The following is a 17,162-nucleotide window of genomic DNA, read 5'->3' as shown; positions in this document are numbered from 1 at the left end:
TCTTCTCCTTTGTCAGAACTAGGAGAAATCAGGAATGTGACCACTAGTCAGCCGTCTCTGGAGCTGGACGGTTTGGAGAAGTACACCAACTACAGCATTCAGGTCTTAGCCTTTACCAACGCTGGAGATGGTGTCCGCAGTGAACAGATCTACGTCCGTACTAAAGAGGATGGTATGCTGCATCACTAGATATAACAGAAAAACACAGTCAAATTGGTGTTCACCCTACTGTAAAAAATAATAATCATAATTTAGCCATGGTTCCTCACATGTTTTATTAGGTGGTCAGTTACATTTCTTTAAATGTAAACATACAAAGTTTATTCTACGTATAGCAATACATACTAAAGCTACATATGCATTCATATTCAATAGGTTTGTCTTGGCACCTCTTAACCCTGCACTGCTCTCTTCTTTCCCAGTTCCTGGTCCTCCAGCAGGGGTTAAGGCTGCAGCCTCGAGCAGCTCTGTGGTGTTTGTCTCCTGGCTGCCTCCGCTCAAACTCAACGGCATCATCAGGAAATACATCGTCTTCTGCTCTAACCTGCATCCGATGGTAATAGCATTTGTATACCAAATGATTTTCAGTGATCCGCCACAACCCCCAGTACTAAATACTGAACATAGGAAAAACCCAATCTACTATGTGAAGCTTTGAATCAAACCATCGGGGCACTCGTGCCACCCAATGATACATTGATCCTTCCTCTCTCTCTGTCTTACAGGTCATGAGTGAGTTTGAGGCATCTCCAGATGCATATTTCTACAGAATTCCCAATCTGGCTCGAAACAGACAATACAGTATCTGGGTGGTGGCTGTGACGGCTGCTGGCCATGGCAACAACAGTGAGAAGATCACAGTGGAGCCTCTGGCCAAAGGTACACCACCACAAACTGTATGAATCTTTATTGTCATTAGAATATTGGTTTTCATTAAGGTATTAAGACGTGATTCAAAAATGATATCGGTATCAAGGTCATCTTTTTAGGCCAACAGTAGCTGAGAACGGATAGCAAGAATACGTGTTAAACATTGACCCAAAGCACTCTTTTTAGGGATTTGTGAACCTGTCTTATTTTCTTGATAGTTGCTGAAAGCGTCCTTTTGGCCATCAACAAAGTTGCGTGTTTTGGTTGTTTTTAGCTCCAGCCAGGATTCTGACCTTTAATGGGACAGTGACCACTCCCTGGATGAAAGATATTGTTCTACCATGCAAGGCTGTTGGAGACCCTCCTCCTACCATCAAGTGGCTCAAGGGAAAGTAAGTCACACACAAACAATCATGTAGTATCGCTCAGTGCAGATAGAATATCAGGCTGTCATGGATATCACAACACCGTAATGGCTTTTCATCGTGGCCTACAGTGTTAAGTTTCCCAACATTGTTTCTCCAGCACTAATGGAACTCCTACACCTGTCCTGGTGGATGGTCGTCGTAGTGTCCACGGCAACGGCAGCTTCATCATCCGCACAGTGAAAGCAGAGGATTCTGGGAACTATAGCTGTGTAGCCAGCAACAACTGGGGGTCAGATGAGATCACACTCAACCTGCAGGTCCAAGGCAAGCAGACTTAGGAAACGCATAAAAAAGCAACAATGTTTTGCTGGTTGACAACTTTTGTTATCACACATCAACTTTTACAGAAGTTAAAGTGTATATGGGCTTGGAACTTGAACAGCTGCAAGGTTATATACTATTTATCTGCTCACCTGATCTCTAAGCACAAAGGTTTCTGCTCCCTACTTTCATATAGCTCCCACAAGTAGAAACAGACAGTAAACTCAACAAATGATTGTTCCACCTTGGCCTTGTCCACATTTCTGTTACAGATTAGGCATTGCAGCTCCACAGGGAGACATGAAGCAGTCTGAAACAAATAATAACCATGCAGTGAATTTTTTGTTGGTCCTCAGTCCCTCCTGACCAGCCACGCCTCACAGTTACCAAGACTACCACCACATCAATCACATTGTCATGGATACCTGGAGACAACGGTGGGAGCTCCATCAGAGGTGAGAGCGACGCAGTAGCACACACAAACAAACAACAGACTAATTTTAAAACAGCACGGTGGAGTTTCAGGACAATTTATGTGATGTGATATGCTTCACCTACATACATTATCCTTAATAAAAAAAATCACCTCCCTTCAGCTCTCCTATGATAACCAATGTCACATCTTCCTTTACTCTGGTCTAACGTTCTTGTTCCTGTTTCTCATTATCTGGTGGTCGGGCTGAATAATCGAGTCCTAAAAGATAGATTAAACAACAGCAGGGAAGATTAGGTCTGTTTAACCGAAAGATTAAAAGTGCTCCATCTCAAAGAAAGCGCAATCACAGGGAAGCGATTTGTGGTGATTTATCATTGCTCCTAATTATGGGGAGCCTGTCTGTAGAGTTGTAGTCACTATAAACGCTTTCAATGATATTTGTTTTTCTTCCTTCCTCCCAGCATCATCCATCACCAAAATACACACAAACCTAAGCTTATAACTGTCTATTTTTAGCCAGGCTTGCAGTGTGCTCTAGGGAAGGCAATGTTGGTTGGTTTCTCGTCCTGCCCTCAGTCTTACTTACCCCAACACTTTTGTCCAAATAACTTTAGCTGGATAACTGAATAATTAGATGAATTGCCAAACAATTTGTTAAAAAAAATAGTTGTTTACCTATAGTTTCACATTACCCAGACATATTATTCAGCTCCAAGTTAAATCCAGTAAAATGAAATAAGTAATTTGGAAAAATACATTTCCACTCAGTATTACCACTTTTGATCAGAACCAGAAGCTGGTAAAGGCGATAACTTTAATGTGGACAGGAACACAGCATTAGTCAAGCTGAGTCAAGACTCAACCTGACAGGCCGTATCTGATCATCTAAAATGCCAGTGTGTAGAAGATGAACAATGTTTGATTTAAGAATAGCATCTCCATTTTTTATCCAACAATTTTATATTCTGGTGAATTATATTCTCCAGTCTTCAAATTAAAAGTTGTGTTAAATCCACCAATAATCAAAAAGCGCCTTCATGTAGGGATTTCTGTAGGTAATAATAGATTAGATAAACTCAATTATTACATTATTGGAAAGACATTTATGTACAAATACGAATCTTCTGTCTCCCTCATCTTCCCCTTCTCTTACTCTCTCACCGTTTGCCTCCTCAGGATACATCCTGCAGTACTCAGAGGACAACAGTGAGCAGTGGGGCAGTTTTCCCATCAGCCCGAGTGAACGTTCATACCGTCTGGAGAACCTTAAGTGCGGCACCTGGTACAAATTCACCCTGACGGCCCAGAATGCAGTAGGGCCAGGGCGCATCAGTGAGATCATTGAAGCCAAGACCCATGGGAAAGGTACAGAGTGCCACACTAGGGAACTGAATTTGTTTACTACATTTTGAGTATTGAATCTATTGAGACTTTTGGGAGTTATAATACCGTACCTATAGTAGAGTTGTTCTGTAATAACTAAAGGTAGAATGAATTAAATTAAGTAAGGCAAACCCTTCTTTTCTTAGCGTCTGAAATTTGATGACATGATCTGATTTTATGTTCATTGAAAAACTCATAACTCAAACCCCATTAAATGGTGGCAATTTCAGAGAAGAAAATGCCCTGTAACTCATATTCTTTAGAGCTGGTTCACTAGTGTTCATGTAGTATTTGACTTTTTTTTTATTTCCACAAAAGATTTCACATCGGTCGGCGATGAAACTTTTTGCCAAAGTCTGAAAAGTTGATCAACTTTTCTCCCTTTCTTCTCCTCAGAACCGCAGTTTGCCAAAGAACATGAACTCTTCACCAGCATTAACTCCACCAGGGCCAGGCTCAACCTGGTTGGCTGGAACAACGGCGGCTGTCCAATCACCTCCTTCATACTGGAGTACCGAGCAGTGGACTCTGCCACCTGGACCACTGCCCAGCGCACATCGCTGACCAAGAGCTACATCCTGTACGACTTGCAGGAGGCGACCTGGTACGAACTGCAGATGAAGGTCACCAACAGCGCCGGCTCAGCAGAAAAGAGGATCACCTTTGCTACTCTCAATGCTGACGGAAGTGAGTTTGGATTAAAGAGATTGTCACAGAGTTGCACAGATATAGAGGATCACTGGATCAGGATGGGATTGCTAAGTATCAGTAGCAACTTAGGGGTAATTTAAAAAGTTAAAAATAATAATAATAAAACATTCCTCCAAATTGAAAATAGTCTAACTATTTACAACTAGTAGTAACTAACTAGTTACAGATAACATAATGACCTGGACAGGAAACAAGTATACAGACCACCAAAAGGGTCTGGAAAGCAGCTTTGTTTCTTCTTCTTTTTGTGTTGTTTGATATCAGATCTCATCCATTTTAAGATGTTATGGGACAGTCTTACAGTAGCTCCCTAAAAAGGTTTTGTAAGGAGTGCAACACCATGTTTCACATCAACACACACTCAGAAGAAGTAAGGTTGAGGGCAAAGGGAAGAAGCTTATGACTGAAATCACTTTCTGGATTTTTAAATCATTACATCAGCTAAAACAGCAATGCACCCGTTACTGCGACCGTTCGGGAAAGCAGTGTTTCGTGTTGTGCCACTGCAGTGTGTGCTTCAAAAGTACTTGCAAAAAAGACAGTTTTGTCAGCCTTTGAACAAATTGACAGGTATTCTGACGGCTCAGCTGATTGCGAAAATGGCGACAGTCTTCAGATTCTCCAAGGGGCCATGGTCTAGCTTTATTTGCCTTGGGCTACAGATTGTCAGTCATACACAAAGGAAATGTAAAAGCTGTAAAGAAGGATAGGAGATGGTGGGAGCTCTATGGTACACTCCAGACTATTCATTAATTTTTTTTTTGAGCTGCCTGTCACGATGTTATGTGTGAGTGGATGTGGTTTTGCATGCATACAGTACATGTGCATGTGTGTGGGCGTGTTTGTGCGGATGCTATTGTCAGTTTGACAGTGGGTCTATAACTCAGCTGAGCTGCTAAGCTGCAGCCCAGGAGAATAACAGCACATATTCATTCACCTACAAACCCGTTGCCCCAGCTTTGATCAGGCGGAGGCTTTTCTACGGTGACCACATAATAAATTTGAACTGTGAAATTAAGGAAAGGGATGACATTAGGAGACTTTCACACATTTTAAAGCAGTTAGAAATTCCTGTGAACAACCAAGTAGTCTGCGACCCTGTTCAGAAAATGGATGGATGGCTAATTATATTAATAATATCAATGTCAAGTTAAAGGCAAATTAATTACCTAAATTGCCATTCTGTGGGTTTAGAAGTACAGGGAATTGTTTTTTAAAGAAATGCAGCTTATGGGATTCCTAGCATTTTTATGTTTAGAGTTCAAGGATTACAATAAAGTCTGCACATTAAAAATATGCATGTGGATAATCAATATTCAAAGTTGAATTCCGAAGCATTTTTCATCCCTATAAACTTTAACTGTGCTGCATACAAATTAGTTTTCTTCCACCCTTGCAGGAATAATTGTTTTTCAATAGTGTTATTTTGGTGTAGCAAAAAAACCCACAAACCATTAATTCCTCATAAATGTCTGAATATGTTTATTTCCAAGGTACTATCCCTCCCTTGCTGAAGATAGGAGACCCCATCTCAGACAACATGTCGGGCAGCGGAGGTCTAAAGATGGTGGTGACCATCACCTCTGTTCTCGTGGTAGCTGTGCTGGTCTTTATCATGCTTATGGTGCTAAAGAGGAGGAGGAGGGAGCAGAGGCTCAAGAGACTCAGAGGTGGGTTGTAGATCAAATTATAGTTTATTTTGTATGAACTGCATCTCATAAAGAAAAATAATCGCTTTTTTTGAGTAACAGGAAGAAGACTACACTTTTTATAGTCCCTAAGCACATCTGCGTTCTGTATACACACATGGTGACAAACACTTACACACATCCAGTCTGAGCATAACATGCCTGTGTGCAAACATGCTCACAAACACACCTATAAGCACACAGACAAAAGAAAGGCAATGCATTCAGAGAGCTATGTAATTGAAATCATTTGACGCTCAAGTGCATCTGAACCGAAAAAAGCTGAGGCTAAACTTTGCTTTTATAATTAAGAAACTTCAGTAATTGTCTCTTCAGGTCAAACACCTCCATGTTCATTTCTCCAACTGTATCATGCTTTCGTTGCTTTTTTTCTGAGTGCAGTTGTCAGTGATTGTACAGTATTTCCACTGCTGTAGCTTATCAACTAGCATAGTACTATTATCGTATTAACTGCGTCTTTGCTGACTTCACAGATGCCAAAAGCCTGGCAGAAATGCTGATGAGGTATGTATGCTTAATTTCAATTTACGCTGGCTGTTTCCCTTTAAGCAGCGAACATAAATCACAATGCAGCCCAGAGTTACAGTGGCCATCAGTAAAAATCAAATATATTGCACACAGGATATGCTGTCGCTCTTTGCCTTCTTACAGCCACTTATCAACTTAAATGGAATTGAATTAGCATTTCTGCGATACAATGCAAAAATCACACAGCTGAAAAGTAATGCATTTTTCTCATTAACCTCCTCAGTAAGAACACACGGACTCCAGACACAGTGAACAAGCAGCAGCAGACGTTAAGAATGCACATCGACATCCCCAGAGCCCAGCTCCTCATCGAGGAGAGGGACACCATGGAGACAATTGGTAAGATACTTGAAGTGAGACCATGTGTTCATCAGTCACCATATTCATTATGCTCAGGACCTTCATAATATTTTTTTTCTATCTGTCTTTTGTTTTCCTGCTTTACTTCCTTTTGTTCCTTCCCGCTATCTCCTCTTTCCCTGCTCTCTCTGTTATTTTTCTGTCTCTTAGATGACAGGTCCACCGTGCTGCTGACAGACAATGACTTTGGGGAAACAAATAAGCAAAAATCCTCAACAGTGACCCACACAGTCCACTACCAGTCCCTGTCCCAGGCCACTGGACCGCTGGTGGACGTTTCCGATGCCAGGCCTGGAACCAGTGAGTCCCACCACCGTCAGTGCTCAACATTTATTTCCTTTACTACTAATATTTTTTTTGTGCTAGTCTTGTGTTACTAACATAATGTTGAAGAAGTTTCTTGTGGCTTTTATTTGGTTTCTCTGCAGCAATGAATCTTGTGCTGCTGATATTCCTCCTAAATCTAGTTCTATAGTTCTATTCTTGTAGATGGATGTCACCTTAAAAGAAATTTACCATAGAATATAAACACTGGTAATAGTATTTCATTGCACAGTTGCATTTGAATAACGTGCAAGGCAAATTAGTTTTTCACCTTGTCTTAGCTTAGCTATAGACTGCCCTCATACAGCATGTGAGCCGCCTTCCAGCAGTTAGATTAGAAAGACTCAGCAACGGTGCTGCAGAATGTCCTCTGGGCTTCTGGTGTTTGAGCTCCGCTGAAGCAGAACTGATGAAGAGTAGCGATCTCCCTGCCTCTTGTTGACACGTCCTCACCTGATTGCACTGCTCCAACTGGCCACTTCGACTTACACGTGCACATACAGTCATGGACACTGCAATGAAATGATTTTTTTGCAGATTGTAAGAATGCAAGAATCGACATTTTCCCACCCAAGTTAGCCAATACAGATTCAAGTATTATTACTAAAATTTGCTTTTGATCATTTGAGTACAGCTAGACATGCAGGTTATCTTTGCTAATTAAATGGTTCTGTTGCTAATTTTACAGTAAATTACATTAAAGGGGCATACTCTTCTTTTCATCACTAGAAAAAACCCCACTAACATACCTTGCTTTTTAAGAATGTTTGTTATCTGCCCTCACCAATAGTATGCCATCAGTATAAGGCCATCTGTAACACACACACATGGCACTGAATGATACAAACGCAAGGACCTGATGTAAAACGCACAGAACATTATCATAGTTCTGCTCTGACTCATACATGATTATGCTCATATCATTGGTTCATTTAACCTGGAAAGTGGGGCATGAACCCAGTTAGCTGACTCATCCCTTTTTTTGTTGTTGGCCAAACACCTCCATCATTTCATCCCTCCGTCCTCGCTGATAGAATTACTGTCTGACCTACTAAATTACCAGCACCATTCTTCTCCGCACAGATACAATCCAGGCCTTTTCTAAAGGGTCTTATTCTGATTTGGCCCAGCGGTGCAGCAGCCTGTCTGGGTGAATACGATACTATTTACATGTCTGTATGGAGACCTTAAGATTGATGATAATGTCACTGCACAGAGCTGTGGAATGGTAATGTTCATGTCGTTTTTGGATACTGATGAGCCACATCTAAACAACTGTTAGCTGGGTCATTGTATGAATTAGCCAAAAACAGGGTCAACTGTTAACGCTGACTTGCAACTGAAGGTGGGGAAATTCCTAGATTAGTCTGTGTCTTTCAAGGAGTTTGTTTGTTAAGACTTAATATTATATTCTGTACAATGAGTTATTTGGAAATTAAACACACTCTTCGAGACAATTCACAGATTTGAAATAATTTATACTATCCAGTCCCGGGTACATATAGACTCTTTCAGAAAACACCGATGTATGCTTATGAATAAAATGATCATTTGATGTCTTATTCAAGCTCTAATATCTTTTCATTCACATAATTGAAGCTCTCAGACTTGAATGACTTCAGATCCCAGACCAAGAGAGTAATTCTAAATATATGAATTTATCACAACATTTTCAGTCAGTGCTACAGTAGTTAATGCTGTGTCAGAGGATTACCCTGAAAAATGGAGTAGCTTTTATTAGCTCTGTTCTCTCCTCACTAGATCCCACTGCCAGACGCACTGCCAAAGCTGGTCCTGCCGCAGCACGGAGCCGCTACGCCAGCCAGTGGACCCTGAACAGGCCGCACCCCACCAGCTCCTCACACACCCTGACCACCGACTGGAGACTCCCCACCCCACGTGCCACTGGATCTGTGGACAAGGAGAGCGACAGCTACAGTGTCAGCCCCTCACAGGATACAGGTAGAGTAGAGCAGGGTGGATGGTGACCATGACAGCTAGCCAGGAACAACATGGAGCTTTTTTATAATTCAGGTTGGTTGATGTTGCTTTATTGAGATTTTCAAGTGTGAAGGCGATCAGCATGGCTTTCAAATTGGCTTCTGCGCAATCCAAAATATAATGGCAGTATTTTTATGATTTGAAAGTGCAACTTTGGGGCGTACTCTTGGCTGAGGCTTCCAGGGTGAATCCAACTTAAACCTAAGCCATTTCCCTCGATCTCTCACATAGTTTTTATTTATCACTGTACTGTATTAAATAAAACTAAAAAGCCACAACAACCATATAAAAACACTACATAAATAAACTTAAATTTCACCTGTATTTAAAAAATCTAGTGCTGCACTCTAGTCTGTATTTCTACAACAATTAAAATGTTCTGATGTGTAATGTGTGTGTGTGTGTATCAGATCGTGCACGGAGCAGCATGGTATCAACAGAGAGCGCATCCTCCACCTACGAGGAGCTGGCGAGAGCCTATGAGCACGCCAAGATGGAAGAGCAGCTCCGCCACGCCAAGTTCACCATCACCGAGTGCTTCATCTCTGACACCTCATCCGAACAGATGACAGCAGGGACCAACGACTACACTGATAGCCTGACCTCAAGCACGCCGTCTGAGTCCGGCATCTGCCGCTTTACCGCTTCGCCGCCCAAACCTCAGGATGTCAGTCGGGTCATGAACATGGCCGTGCCCAAGGCGCACAGACCTGGTGAGGAAGTGGAGTTAACCACACAACTAATTCATCGTTGTGTTCCCCCTATAATCACTGAGCAGCCCATCTGTCCCCAAGCAACATCAGTTTCAGATCATCTTTATTTTCATTAATGTGTTATATGTACGAGTGTAAAAGAAGATGTGAGGAGGGTGTAGTTACAAGAGGGATTTAAATCAAATCCTTCAGATTTGACTGGGACTTAGAGAATACAGAGATGTAGAGGTCGGCTTGCCTTCACTCACACCTCTCTCACCTGTTTTGTTAGATCAGGAGGTAGAGACTGAATAAATTAGACCTTTGACCACACGTCAACATGCTTGTGGAAACTTTGTGAAGTTTTTGCCAACAATAATAGTTTTTAAGATTCATACACCTCCTGCGTTTACTTTTTCTCTGCTACTATAGCCACTACAACCCACAAGCTAACAGTCAAGTGCAGTTTTATATGATTGGTTTGATTAGCTAGATCGATTTATGTACTGCACAGGAGGAGGGAGGGATTCAAAACCACATTTAGCATATAACAAAAGATAACTGAGCAATTAACACAGGGACATTTTTTTAATTTAATTTGTCTTTAAACTTGTTATGTAATCCATTGGCAAGCTATGAGACTAGATCTTTATTTTCTCTTGGCAGAACAAATGTCAATAATTTGGTTTCTTGGTTTAAAGCTGTTTTGTCAATCAGGTTGTAAGAAACTACCCGGTATCACTTTTTATTAGTTTGTTATCTGTGGAAGCCAATTAACTCTTAACTTGTTGCTAATGGCCACAGATTTCAATCCTGGGGTGCATCCCATTAGTCTTCAGACTGCTGCTACATATAATACAGAAAAGTCTCATTATACCATGACATAGTACATTAGACTCTGTGGAAGTTTTAAAGCTTTATTCAAGGCCTTCTGTGAGAGTAGCTCCTCGCTTTTCTCCAACCTTTAGAGCCTTAACAGAATAAGCAAACCCATCACACATCATAAATAAGGATTATGAGATGCAGTTCCTCCAATAGCACCACGGGGGTTACTCCTCTCAGGTTGTAGCCTTACCTTATGTGACCCTCTGCTCCTCCGGGTAGCCCTGTGGATTAATTACAAGTTATGGCAGAGCATCCCGACAGGCTGCCGACCCCACACGGAAGCCTAGACATTCAAACAGACAGACACCCTTCTCCCTGACACATGTACACAGCTCATCCATCACCCCACTCACACTGTCATGTCATAGTGTGTCTGGGGCTAGCTATAATTAGCGTTGTTGGAGGTGTCCTGTCTGAGGACCTCTGTGTGTATGTGTGTTTGCACAAGAGGATATGTTCCAAGAATCCTCAGTTTGACCAGACAAAGGTTGAAGCCATCAGATCTGCTTCTTAAGTTTCAGGCAGGACGGCAGACTCATATCACCAGCTCACCGGGGAGAGAGGGCAATTAAAGGCTATCTGTTAACCTAACCTGAAGCTATTACCACAGTGGAGACCGTTCAGTGTAATACCAGACTCTTAGCCTTTCAGGATGGTGCGGCATCGCTGAGTGCTAGACTCTGGTGTCAGTTGCTTTGGGGGAAACATAATAGGCAAAAGAATCAAGCTGCGTTGCCTCTACAGTTTCCTGGTGGACTGTTGACTCTTTGTAACGGGTTGTGTTACACAAAATAAACAATATGCACTCTTATATAAAGTGCGGTCTAAGCAGGAAAATTGGAAGCACATTTCTCAGGTCACATGAGTGTGTGAGGCCTAAATGTCTATTTTATATTTTCATTGCTTTTTTAGCTGCGTCAAATGTTATGTATTTCAGCTGACTCTACAGTCAGTGAACTGTAAAATGATTGTGGTTTTTTGAGAGGCCCGCAGGAACTCTGACAATTAATAAGTACCCAGATACAGGGGCAGTTAGATTTACATATATTATTCTACTCTCTGGATCTCGAGGGCTTAAAAGATAACGAGCCTTTATAAATAGCTGCTCTGAAGAATGTTCATCCTTACTGCAAGAAATTTGTTTCTCCATCTGAAAAGGTTGACTGTTAAGTTCTTGTTAATCAATCCAACTACAGTATGGTAACACTACATGGTCCAAAAGTACGTGGAAACACAAATATTACGCCTAGATGTGATTTTTGTGATATTAAATACATTAGTCCTAAGCAATGGGCATTGATATGCTTATATGCTGTAAGGCAACCTGGCTCCAGGGATTTGTTCCCATTCACCTACATGACATTCAGTTGACCAGTGATGTTGGGCGATAGATCCAGATCATCCCAAAGACGCTGGATTGGGTTGAGACTCTGTGTAGGCCAGTCAAGTTCTTCGACACCAAACTGCGAGAACCATTTCTTTATGGAGCTCACTTTCTGTACAGGGACATGTTGAAACAGGAAAGGACTTTACCAAACCTTTGCCACAAAGTTGGAAGCACAATGTTGTCTGAAATGTCACTCTGTGTAGTATTAAAGCAGCATTAATTGATGTTTATGGCCACTTGGGGGACTGAGAAACAAACTGTTAACACTACACTGACATATTATAACCCTTAAATTGTTATGGTGAACGTGTCATTAAACAGTTGCCTATTTACACTCTCAGCAGACATGGACCTGTTGATGCTAAAATGCTCCACACAGCTGAGGGGAACTGCAGAGTAAAGTGAGAAGCTATGATGGCCGACACGACACGCTCTGTCGGCTCTTGTGCTAAATAATATGTATGTCCAAATTTCACTTCTCTTCTTACTTCTAATAAACCAGTCAACTACTATTATTACTACTGTTACTACTACTACTACTACTTCTTGTTCTTTGCACATATTCAACATAGTGACGAAACGCACTCTGTAGATCAGTTTGTCCTTTTGGGCTACTGTAGAAATGGCAGAGGTCCATGTAAGGGGACCTGCAATGTACGTAGATAGCAATGGCTCATTCTAAGGTAATAAAAATGTAACGGTTCATTATGTAAGGTCTTTAACACCACTTACATAGTTATATTATATTACATTTCTGTCAATAGATCCTCCTAAATACTACACACTGGGCCTTTAAAGTATGAGATGAACTAAAAATGGTCACTCAGCACTTGTAAGTAGAGTGTATTACAGTATTAATCTATTGAAACCCAGACTTAGAGTGGAGGCCACTTTAATTGACAGCTGTTGAATGACCCAGCTTCAACCCCATCTCTGTCTCTATTACATCTTATTGACCTTAACTGGCCTCACCTATCTATCGCAAAGGTCAAATGCAGATGGAAACCTTCTCATTCATTCATCCCTCATCTCATTTCATGTGACCGCCTTCACCGGACATAGTGCTTATTATTTGTGCTCTTCTTCTTCTCATGCCTCATGAGATAAAATCCATTGGGTCCATGTCCCATTACAGCTTGTTCCTCAGCACTGTGCTCATAAACTTTTACAGCAGTGCTGGTAATTACAGGCCTACATGCAGCCGTCCGCTTATGATAGGCCCCACAACAGACAACAGTGTGGACTCTGCTGAAGATTCAACAGACACTTGCGCAGATTAATGGCTGGGCAGAGAGTTGCTGTTGTATTCTGGTTATACATACCATCCCATTACTGAACGATCTGCATTTACTGGCTGATGAGTTTTCAAACTACATTTCTAATGAGCTCCCACAGAAACACTTAAATCTACATTTAATTCAATAAACACTCCAGCCATTCATCATCTATACTGACACTAATAGGGCTTATTATAAAACACAGTAAATTATGCATTCTCCCTTTGAATCCAGAAATCCATTCTCCAAGGTCAGATGTTGGACTGAATCTACAGAAGTCTATGCTGGCATTAATGCCAAGTAGCTGGCAGGAAGTGTGAGAGTGTGTGTGTGTGTGTGTGTGTGTGTGTGTGCGTGTGTCCACACAGTATATACATTACATTTGAGCATGTGTGGGCTGTGGACATGTGAACGTGTCGGCACGTGTGGGAGAGAGAACGTGTTGAACAGTGATCTTAGCAACGAATCGTACATCTGTAAACGCCTGTTGATCTCTGGTCCTCTGAATGATGAATGTGAAGATGAAGCAGTCATGAAACAACACAGACAGATCCTCAGCTCATCAAGTGTTGAATATCTGGTGCAGCCCAGTAGATCTGGCAACCTAACGCCCTTCTGTGAGGGACTAATTTGCTCTGTTAAATATGTAATCCAATCAGTAAAAGGGATACAATAGCAGTGGAGGTACCATAAACTCACTGAACCGTTTTAACCGGTCTCTCCCTATCTTTCTCTACCTCTTATCTAACACTCCAGACAATTACTTAAAGATTGAAGAGACAGCTTTTAATCAGGGTTTATCACTCAGTTAAGGTATTAAATCTGACCTGGTTTATCTTGCTACGGGCATTTAAAAGTTATTCTGTTTCCTAATAACACTCCAGTTCTTCCTCTCCTACAGTGCAAGCAGCAGAGAGGAGGTTTGATAACTCCCTAACGCCCTAAATATATATATATATAGAGAGAGAGAGAGAGAGAGAGAGAGAGAGAGAGAGAGAGAGAGAGGGAGGAGGGGGGGGGGGGGGGGGCGGTAGCCAAGACGTAGTCCATCATTCAACTTCATCACAGTAAGAAAAGATAACTCAGAAACTTAATCATTGCATCAGTCCCTGACAATGATAGCAAAGATAACAATGTAATATTCAGCTCCCTATTACATTATGTTCTGCACATTTTCCTCGTAGCAACTATTAAATCAAATAGATTCACACTTGGTGAAAATTGGTATTACATTAAAATAATAGTTATGCGAATAATAATCCCAGAATGGCCCGAGGTGAGCAAATGTAACAGCGTGAATTTGACAAAAATATGGATTTTCAATTGTCTGTGCAGACAAAAAAATGAGAGCGCATACTGTACACAGAAGGGATCCCAGAGAACTACTGCACTGTCTGTTGGAGCGAGCCGCAGACTGCAGATGTGACATTTATCATTGTTTCATGAGTTTGCAAATTTGTTAATATCTCTTATCAAAAGGGAATGATGAAAGTCACACATGTATGATTGTTTTTTTTTTTTGTAGTAATGTGATTATTTACATGCAGTGGGCATTAAATGAAATCTGCGCTAATCAATACTTTTATACAACATGAACAATTGACTACGTGCAATTTGACAGTTCCCCTCAGCACAACTCTGTCAGCTCATTGTTTTGGTTTTACAACCCACAACTTGTCTTCTTTTACTCCCACCACTCATCAGGTTTTCAGCAACAACAAAAAAAACATAACAAAAACATCCTACAATGCTTTCCCACCTCCAAACAGCAGACACACAAAGTTGGCCACTAGCTGGTGAACATATTGAAGCATTTAGTAGCTAAAGAGACAGATAATGAGACCAAAAACAGAGCTAAAATGAGAGTAAACATTTACTTTGTAATTCAAAAGTTCATAATATGTCAACGTTGCATGATCACAGTGCACTACAGACTTTTTTCTACAAATCAATCACCATTGCCATCCATTCATTCGTATCAACTTTATGATACGTCATAGTTCCACTGCTTCTAAGTGCTGCTTTAAAGGGTTTTCACTATTTCATTTGTCTGGGCAGGGAGATAAACTGTAATTTAACTAAACCTTAATTTTTACCTGTGTGTTCCCTCCCAGGAGGAGAGCTGGTTCATTTGCCGCCTTACCTCCGTATGGACTTCCTGTTGAACCGTGGCGTGCCACTTGCAGCACGAGGTGGAGGGGTCAGCAGCAGCAGTGGCAGCAGCAGCAGTGGAGGAGGTGGAGGAGGAGGAGGAGGAGGGGGAGCAAGTGGTGCTGGTGCTACAGGGGAAACAAGAGGAGGAGCCATGGGCCAGACCTGCCTGGAACCCCAAAGGAGCCGTACCCTGAAGAGGCCACCTCCCATGGAGCCCACCCCAATGGAAGTGCCCTCACCCAGGGAGGTGCAGCAGTGGCAACCAGGAACTGCCTCCACACTCCCCCACAGGGATGTCCGGGAGAGGGGAGAGGCCCGGGGTGAGGTCCGGGCGGAGGTCTCCTCCTCAGGAGACCTTGCCCAAGCACAGGCTGCCAAGCTCAGCACTTCCCAGGAGTCACTGCTGGACTCCAGAGGACATCTGAAACAGAGCAACAACCCCTATGCCAAGTCGTACACTCTGGTATAACACTGGGACACACACCGGACTACTGCAGACACACAGGAGGAGGAAGGGCAAGAGACAGATGACAGGCACAGGATGGACAGTTTTCCACAACAGATATTGTTGTATATAGAGCCGTTTCCGACATGCGTCTGAAGTGGATGCTTTTCTTTGAGTCTGTCTTTCTTTCTTTCACTCTTTTCTTTTTTTTCCTCTCTCGCTCTTCTCTGTTGCTTTCACACTTTTCATTCTCTCACACCTCGCTCCTCTTCTGATGAATTTTCTCTCACAGTTTTTATTTTCTACTTGAGTATTCTTTTATTCTAAAGTGACAACATATGAGGATTGCCAAAATGATTTATTTAAAATTTGAGAAAGAGAAAAAACACTATGGAATTTATATCAAGGACAATTATAGTCATTATTATTATTACTATTATTATTATATAAAAACTGAAAATATCAAAAAAAAACAAGAAGGGAAAGGGAGGAGGACTCTGGAGCACTCTGCAGGAGAACATTGCTTTCTTAATTTATTTTTATTTTATTGTCGCAGTGTGATGAAATCTGTGATTGGGTAACTGAGGGGGTTTTTAGCACTATGAAGAGACAATAGAGGAGAAGAAGAGAGACAACGGACACGACCGCCAATGCTGACCAATCGTAATGTTTTTCAACCTTTCTGACGACTGCATGGCGACTGATCAAATGACAATTAATAGGAATGGCTGGAAATCCAAAAAAAGAGAATTTTGTCACACTATGAAATTATACAATGTGAATATATATAAAGAGATCACTTTTATTTGTGGATATTATGGGGAAAATGATTTGGTTAATAAAGTCCTTAGTCATGTTTGCACACATCTGACTTTGATTTTTGTGGCTCGAGCCCAACATTATTCCCACTTTCAATCCTTTTGCTCTTCTTTTCCCATGTTCTGTAACCTACATTCCTCTTACACTTTCCATTCAGACCTCATTTATAGAAAAACAGGAGTTCTTAAGATTTGATCAGGTTTAGATTTGAGGATGGTCCATTTCTGGAACATCCTCAAATCTAAACCTGATAATTGACTGTTAACCACAATTTACCACCAGGAATCGTGCTGAAAACGGGCATGTGGTTAATTTCAAATTAACTTTGAAGTTGCTCATTTTGACGTAAGTCAGTGGCTCCAACCATTTTTATTTTGCTTCCCCTGAAAACAAAGCATCATCCATATGGGTTTAATTGAATGTATATATGAGTAATAGTTCACCTGTCAAATTGTTAAAATTGAAAAAAGATTTTTTGGAGTTCTCAAGGGG

General features: G+C 41.4%; 1 protein-coding gene across 2 annotated transcripts in view; it reads left to right on the top strand.

Moving 5' to 3' along the window:
• Window positions 1-16,715, top strand: part of dscamb (Down syndrome cell adhesion molecule b) — a 121,326-nt gene extending 104,611 nt beyond the window's left edge. The window contains exons 19-33 of one of the 2 annotated variants that reach the window (XM_038693882.1): window positions 17-172; window positions 423-556; window positions 726-879; window positions 1,145-1,262; window positions 1,396-1,562; window positions 1,916-2,014; window positions 3,172-3,360; window positions 3,775-4,065; window positions 5,583-5,759; window positions 6,272-6,302; window positions 6,550-6,665; window positions 6,837-6,986; window positions 8,772-8,972; window positions 9,422-9,724; window positions 15,367-16,715. In XM_038693882.1, coding sequence (XP_038549810.1) covers window positions 17-172; window positions 423-556; window positions 726-879; window positions 1,145-1,262; window positions 1,396-1,562; window positions 1,916-2,014; window positions 3,172-3,360; window positions 3,775-4,065; window positions 5,583-5,759; window positions 6,272-6,302; window positions 6,550-6,665; window positions 6,837-6,986; window positions 8,772-8,972; window positions 9,422-9,724; window positions 15,367-15,875 — 2,795 coding nt within the window. In that variant the 3' untranslated portion in view covers window positions 15,876-16,715. Of the gene's footprint in view, window positions 1-16; window positions 173-422; window positions 557-725; window positions 880-1,144; window positions 1,263-1,395; window positions 1,563-1,915; window positions 2,015-3,171; window positions 3,361-3,774; window positions 4,066-5,582; window positions 5,760-6,271; window positions 6,303-6,549; window positions 6,666-6,836; window positions 7,002-8,771; window positions 8,973-9,421; window positions 9,725-15,366 lie in introns of both variants that reach the window. The other variant, XM_038693881.1, reaches the window with a different exon arrangement.
• Window positions 16,716-17,162: the final 447 nt, after the last annotated feature.

This window comes from Micropterus salmoides, unplaced genomic scaffold (assembly GCF_014851395.1).
Source record: "Micropterus salmoides isolate LMB-PRFRI ecotype aquatic unplaced genomic scaffold, ASM1485139v1 Ms_hic_scaffold_3, whole genome shotgun sequence".
NCBI classification, from domain to species: domain Eukaryota; kingdom Metazoa; phylum Chordata; class Actinopteri; order Centrarchiformes; family Centrarchidae; genus Micropterus; species Micropterus salmoides.
Note: the sequence above shows the minus strand (reverse complement) of the source record. Positions and strands in the feature narration are given on the sequence as shown.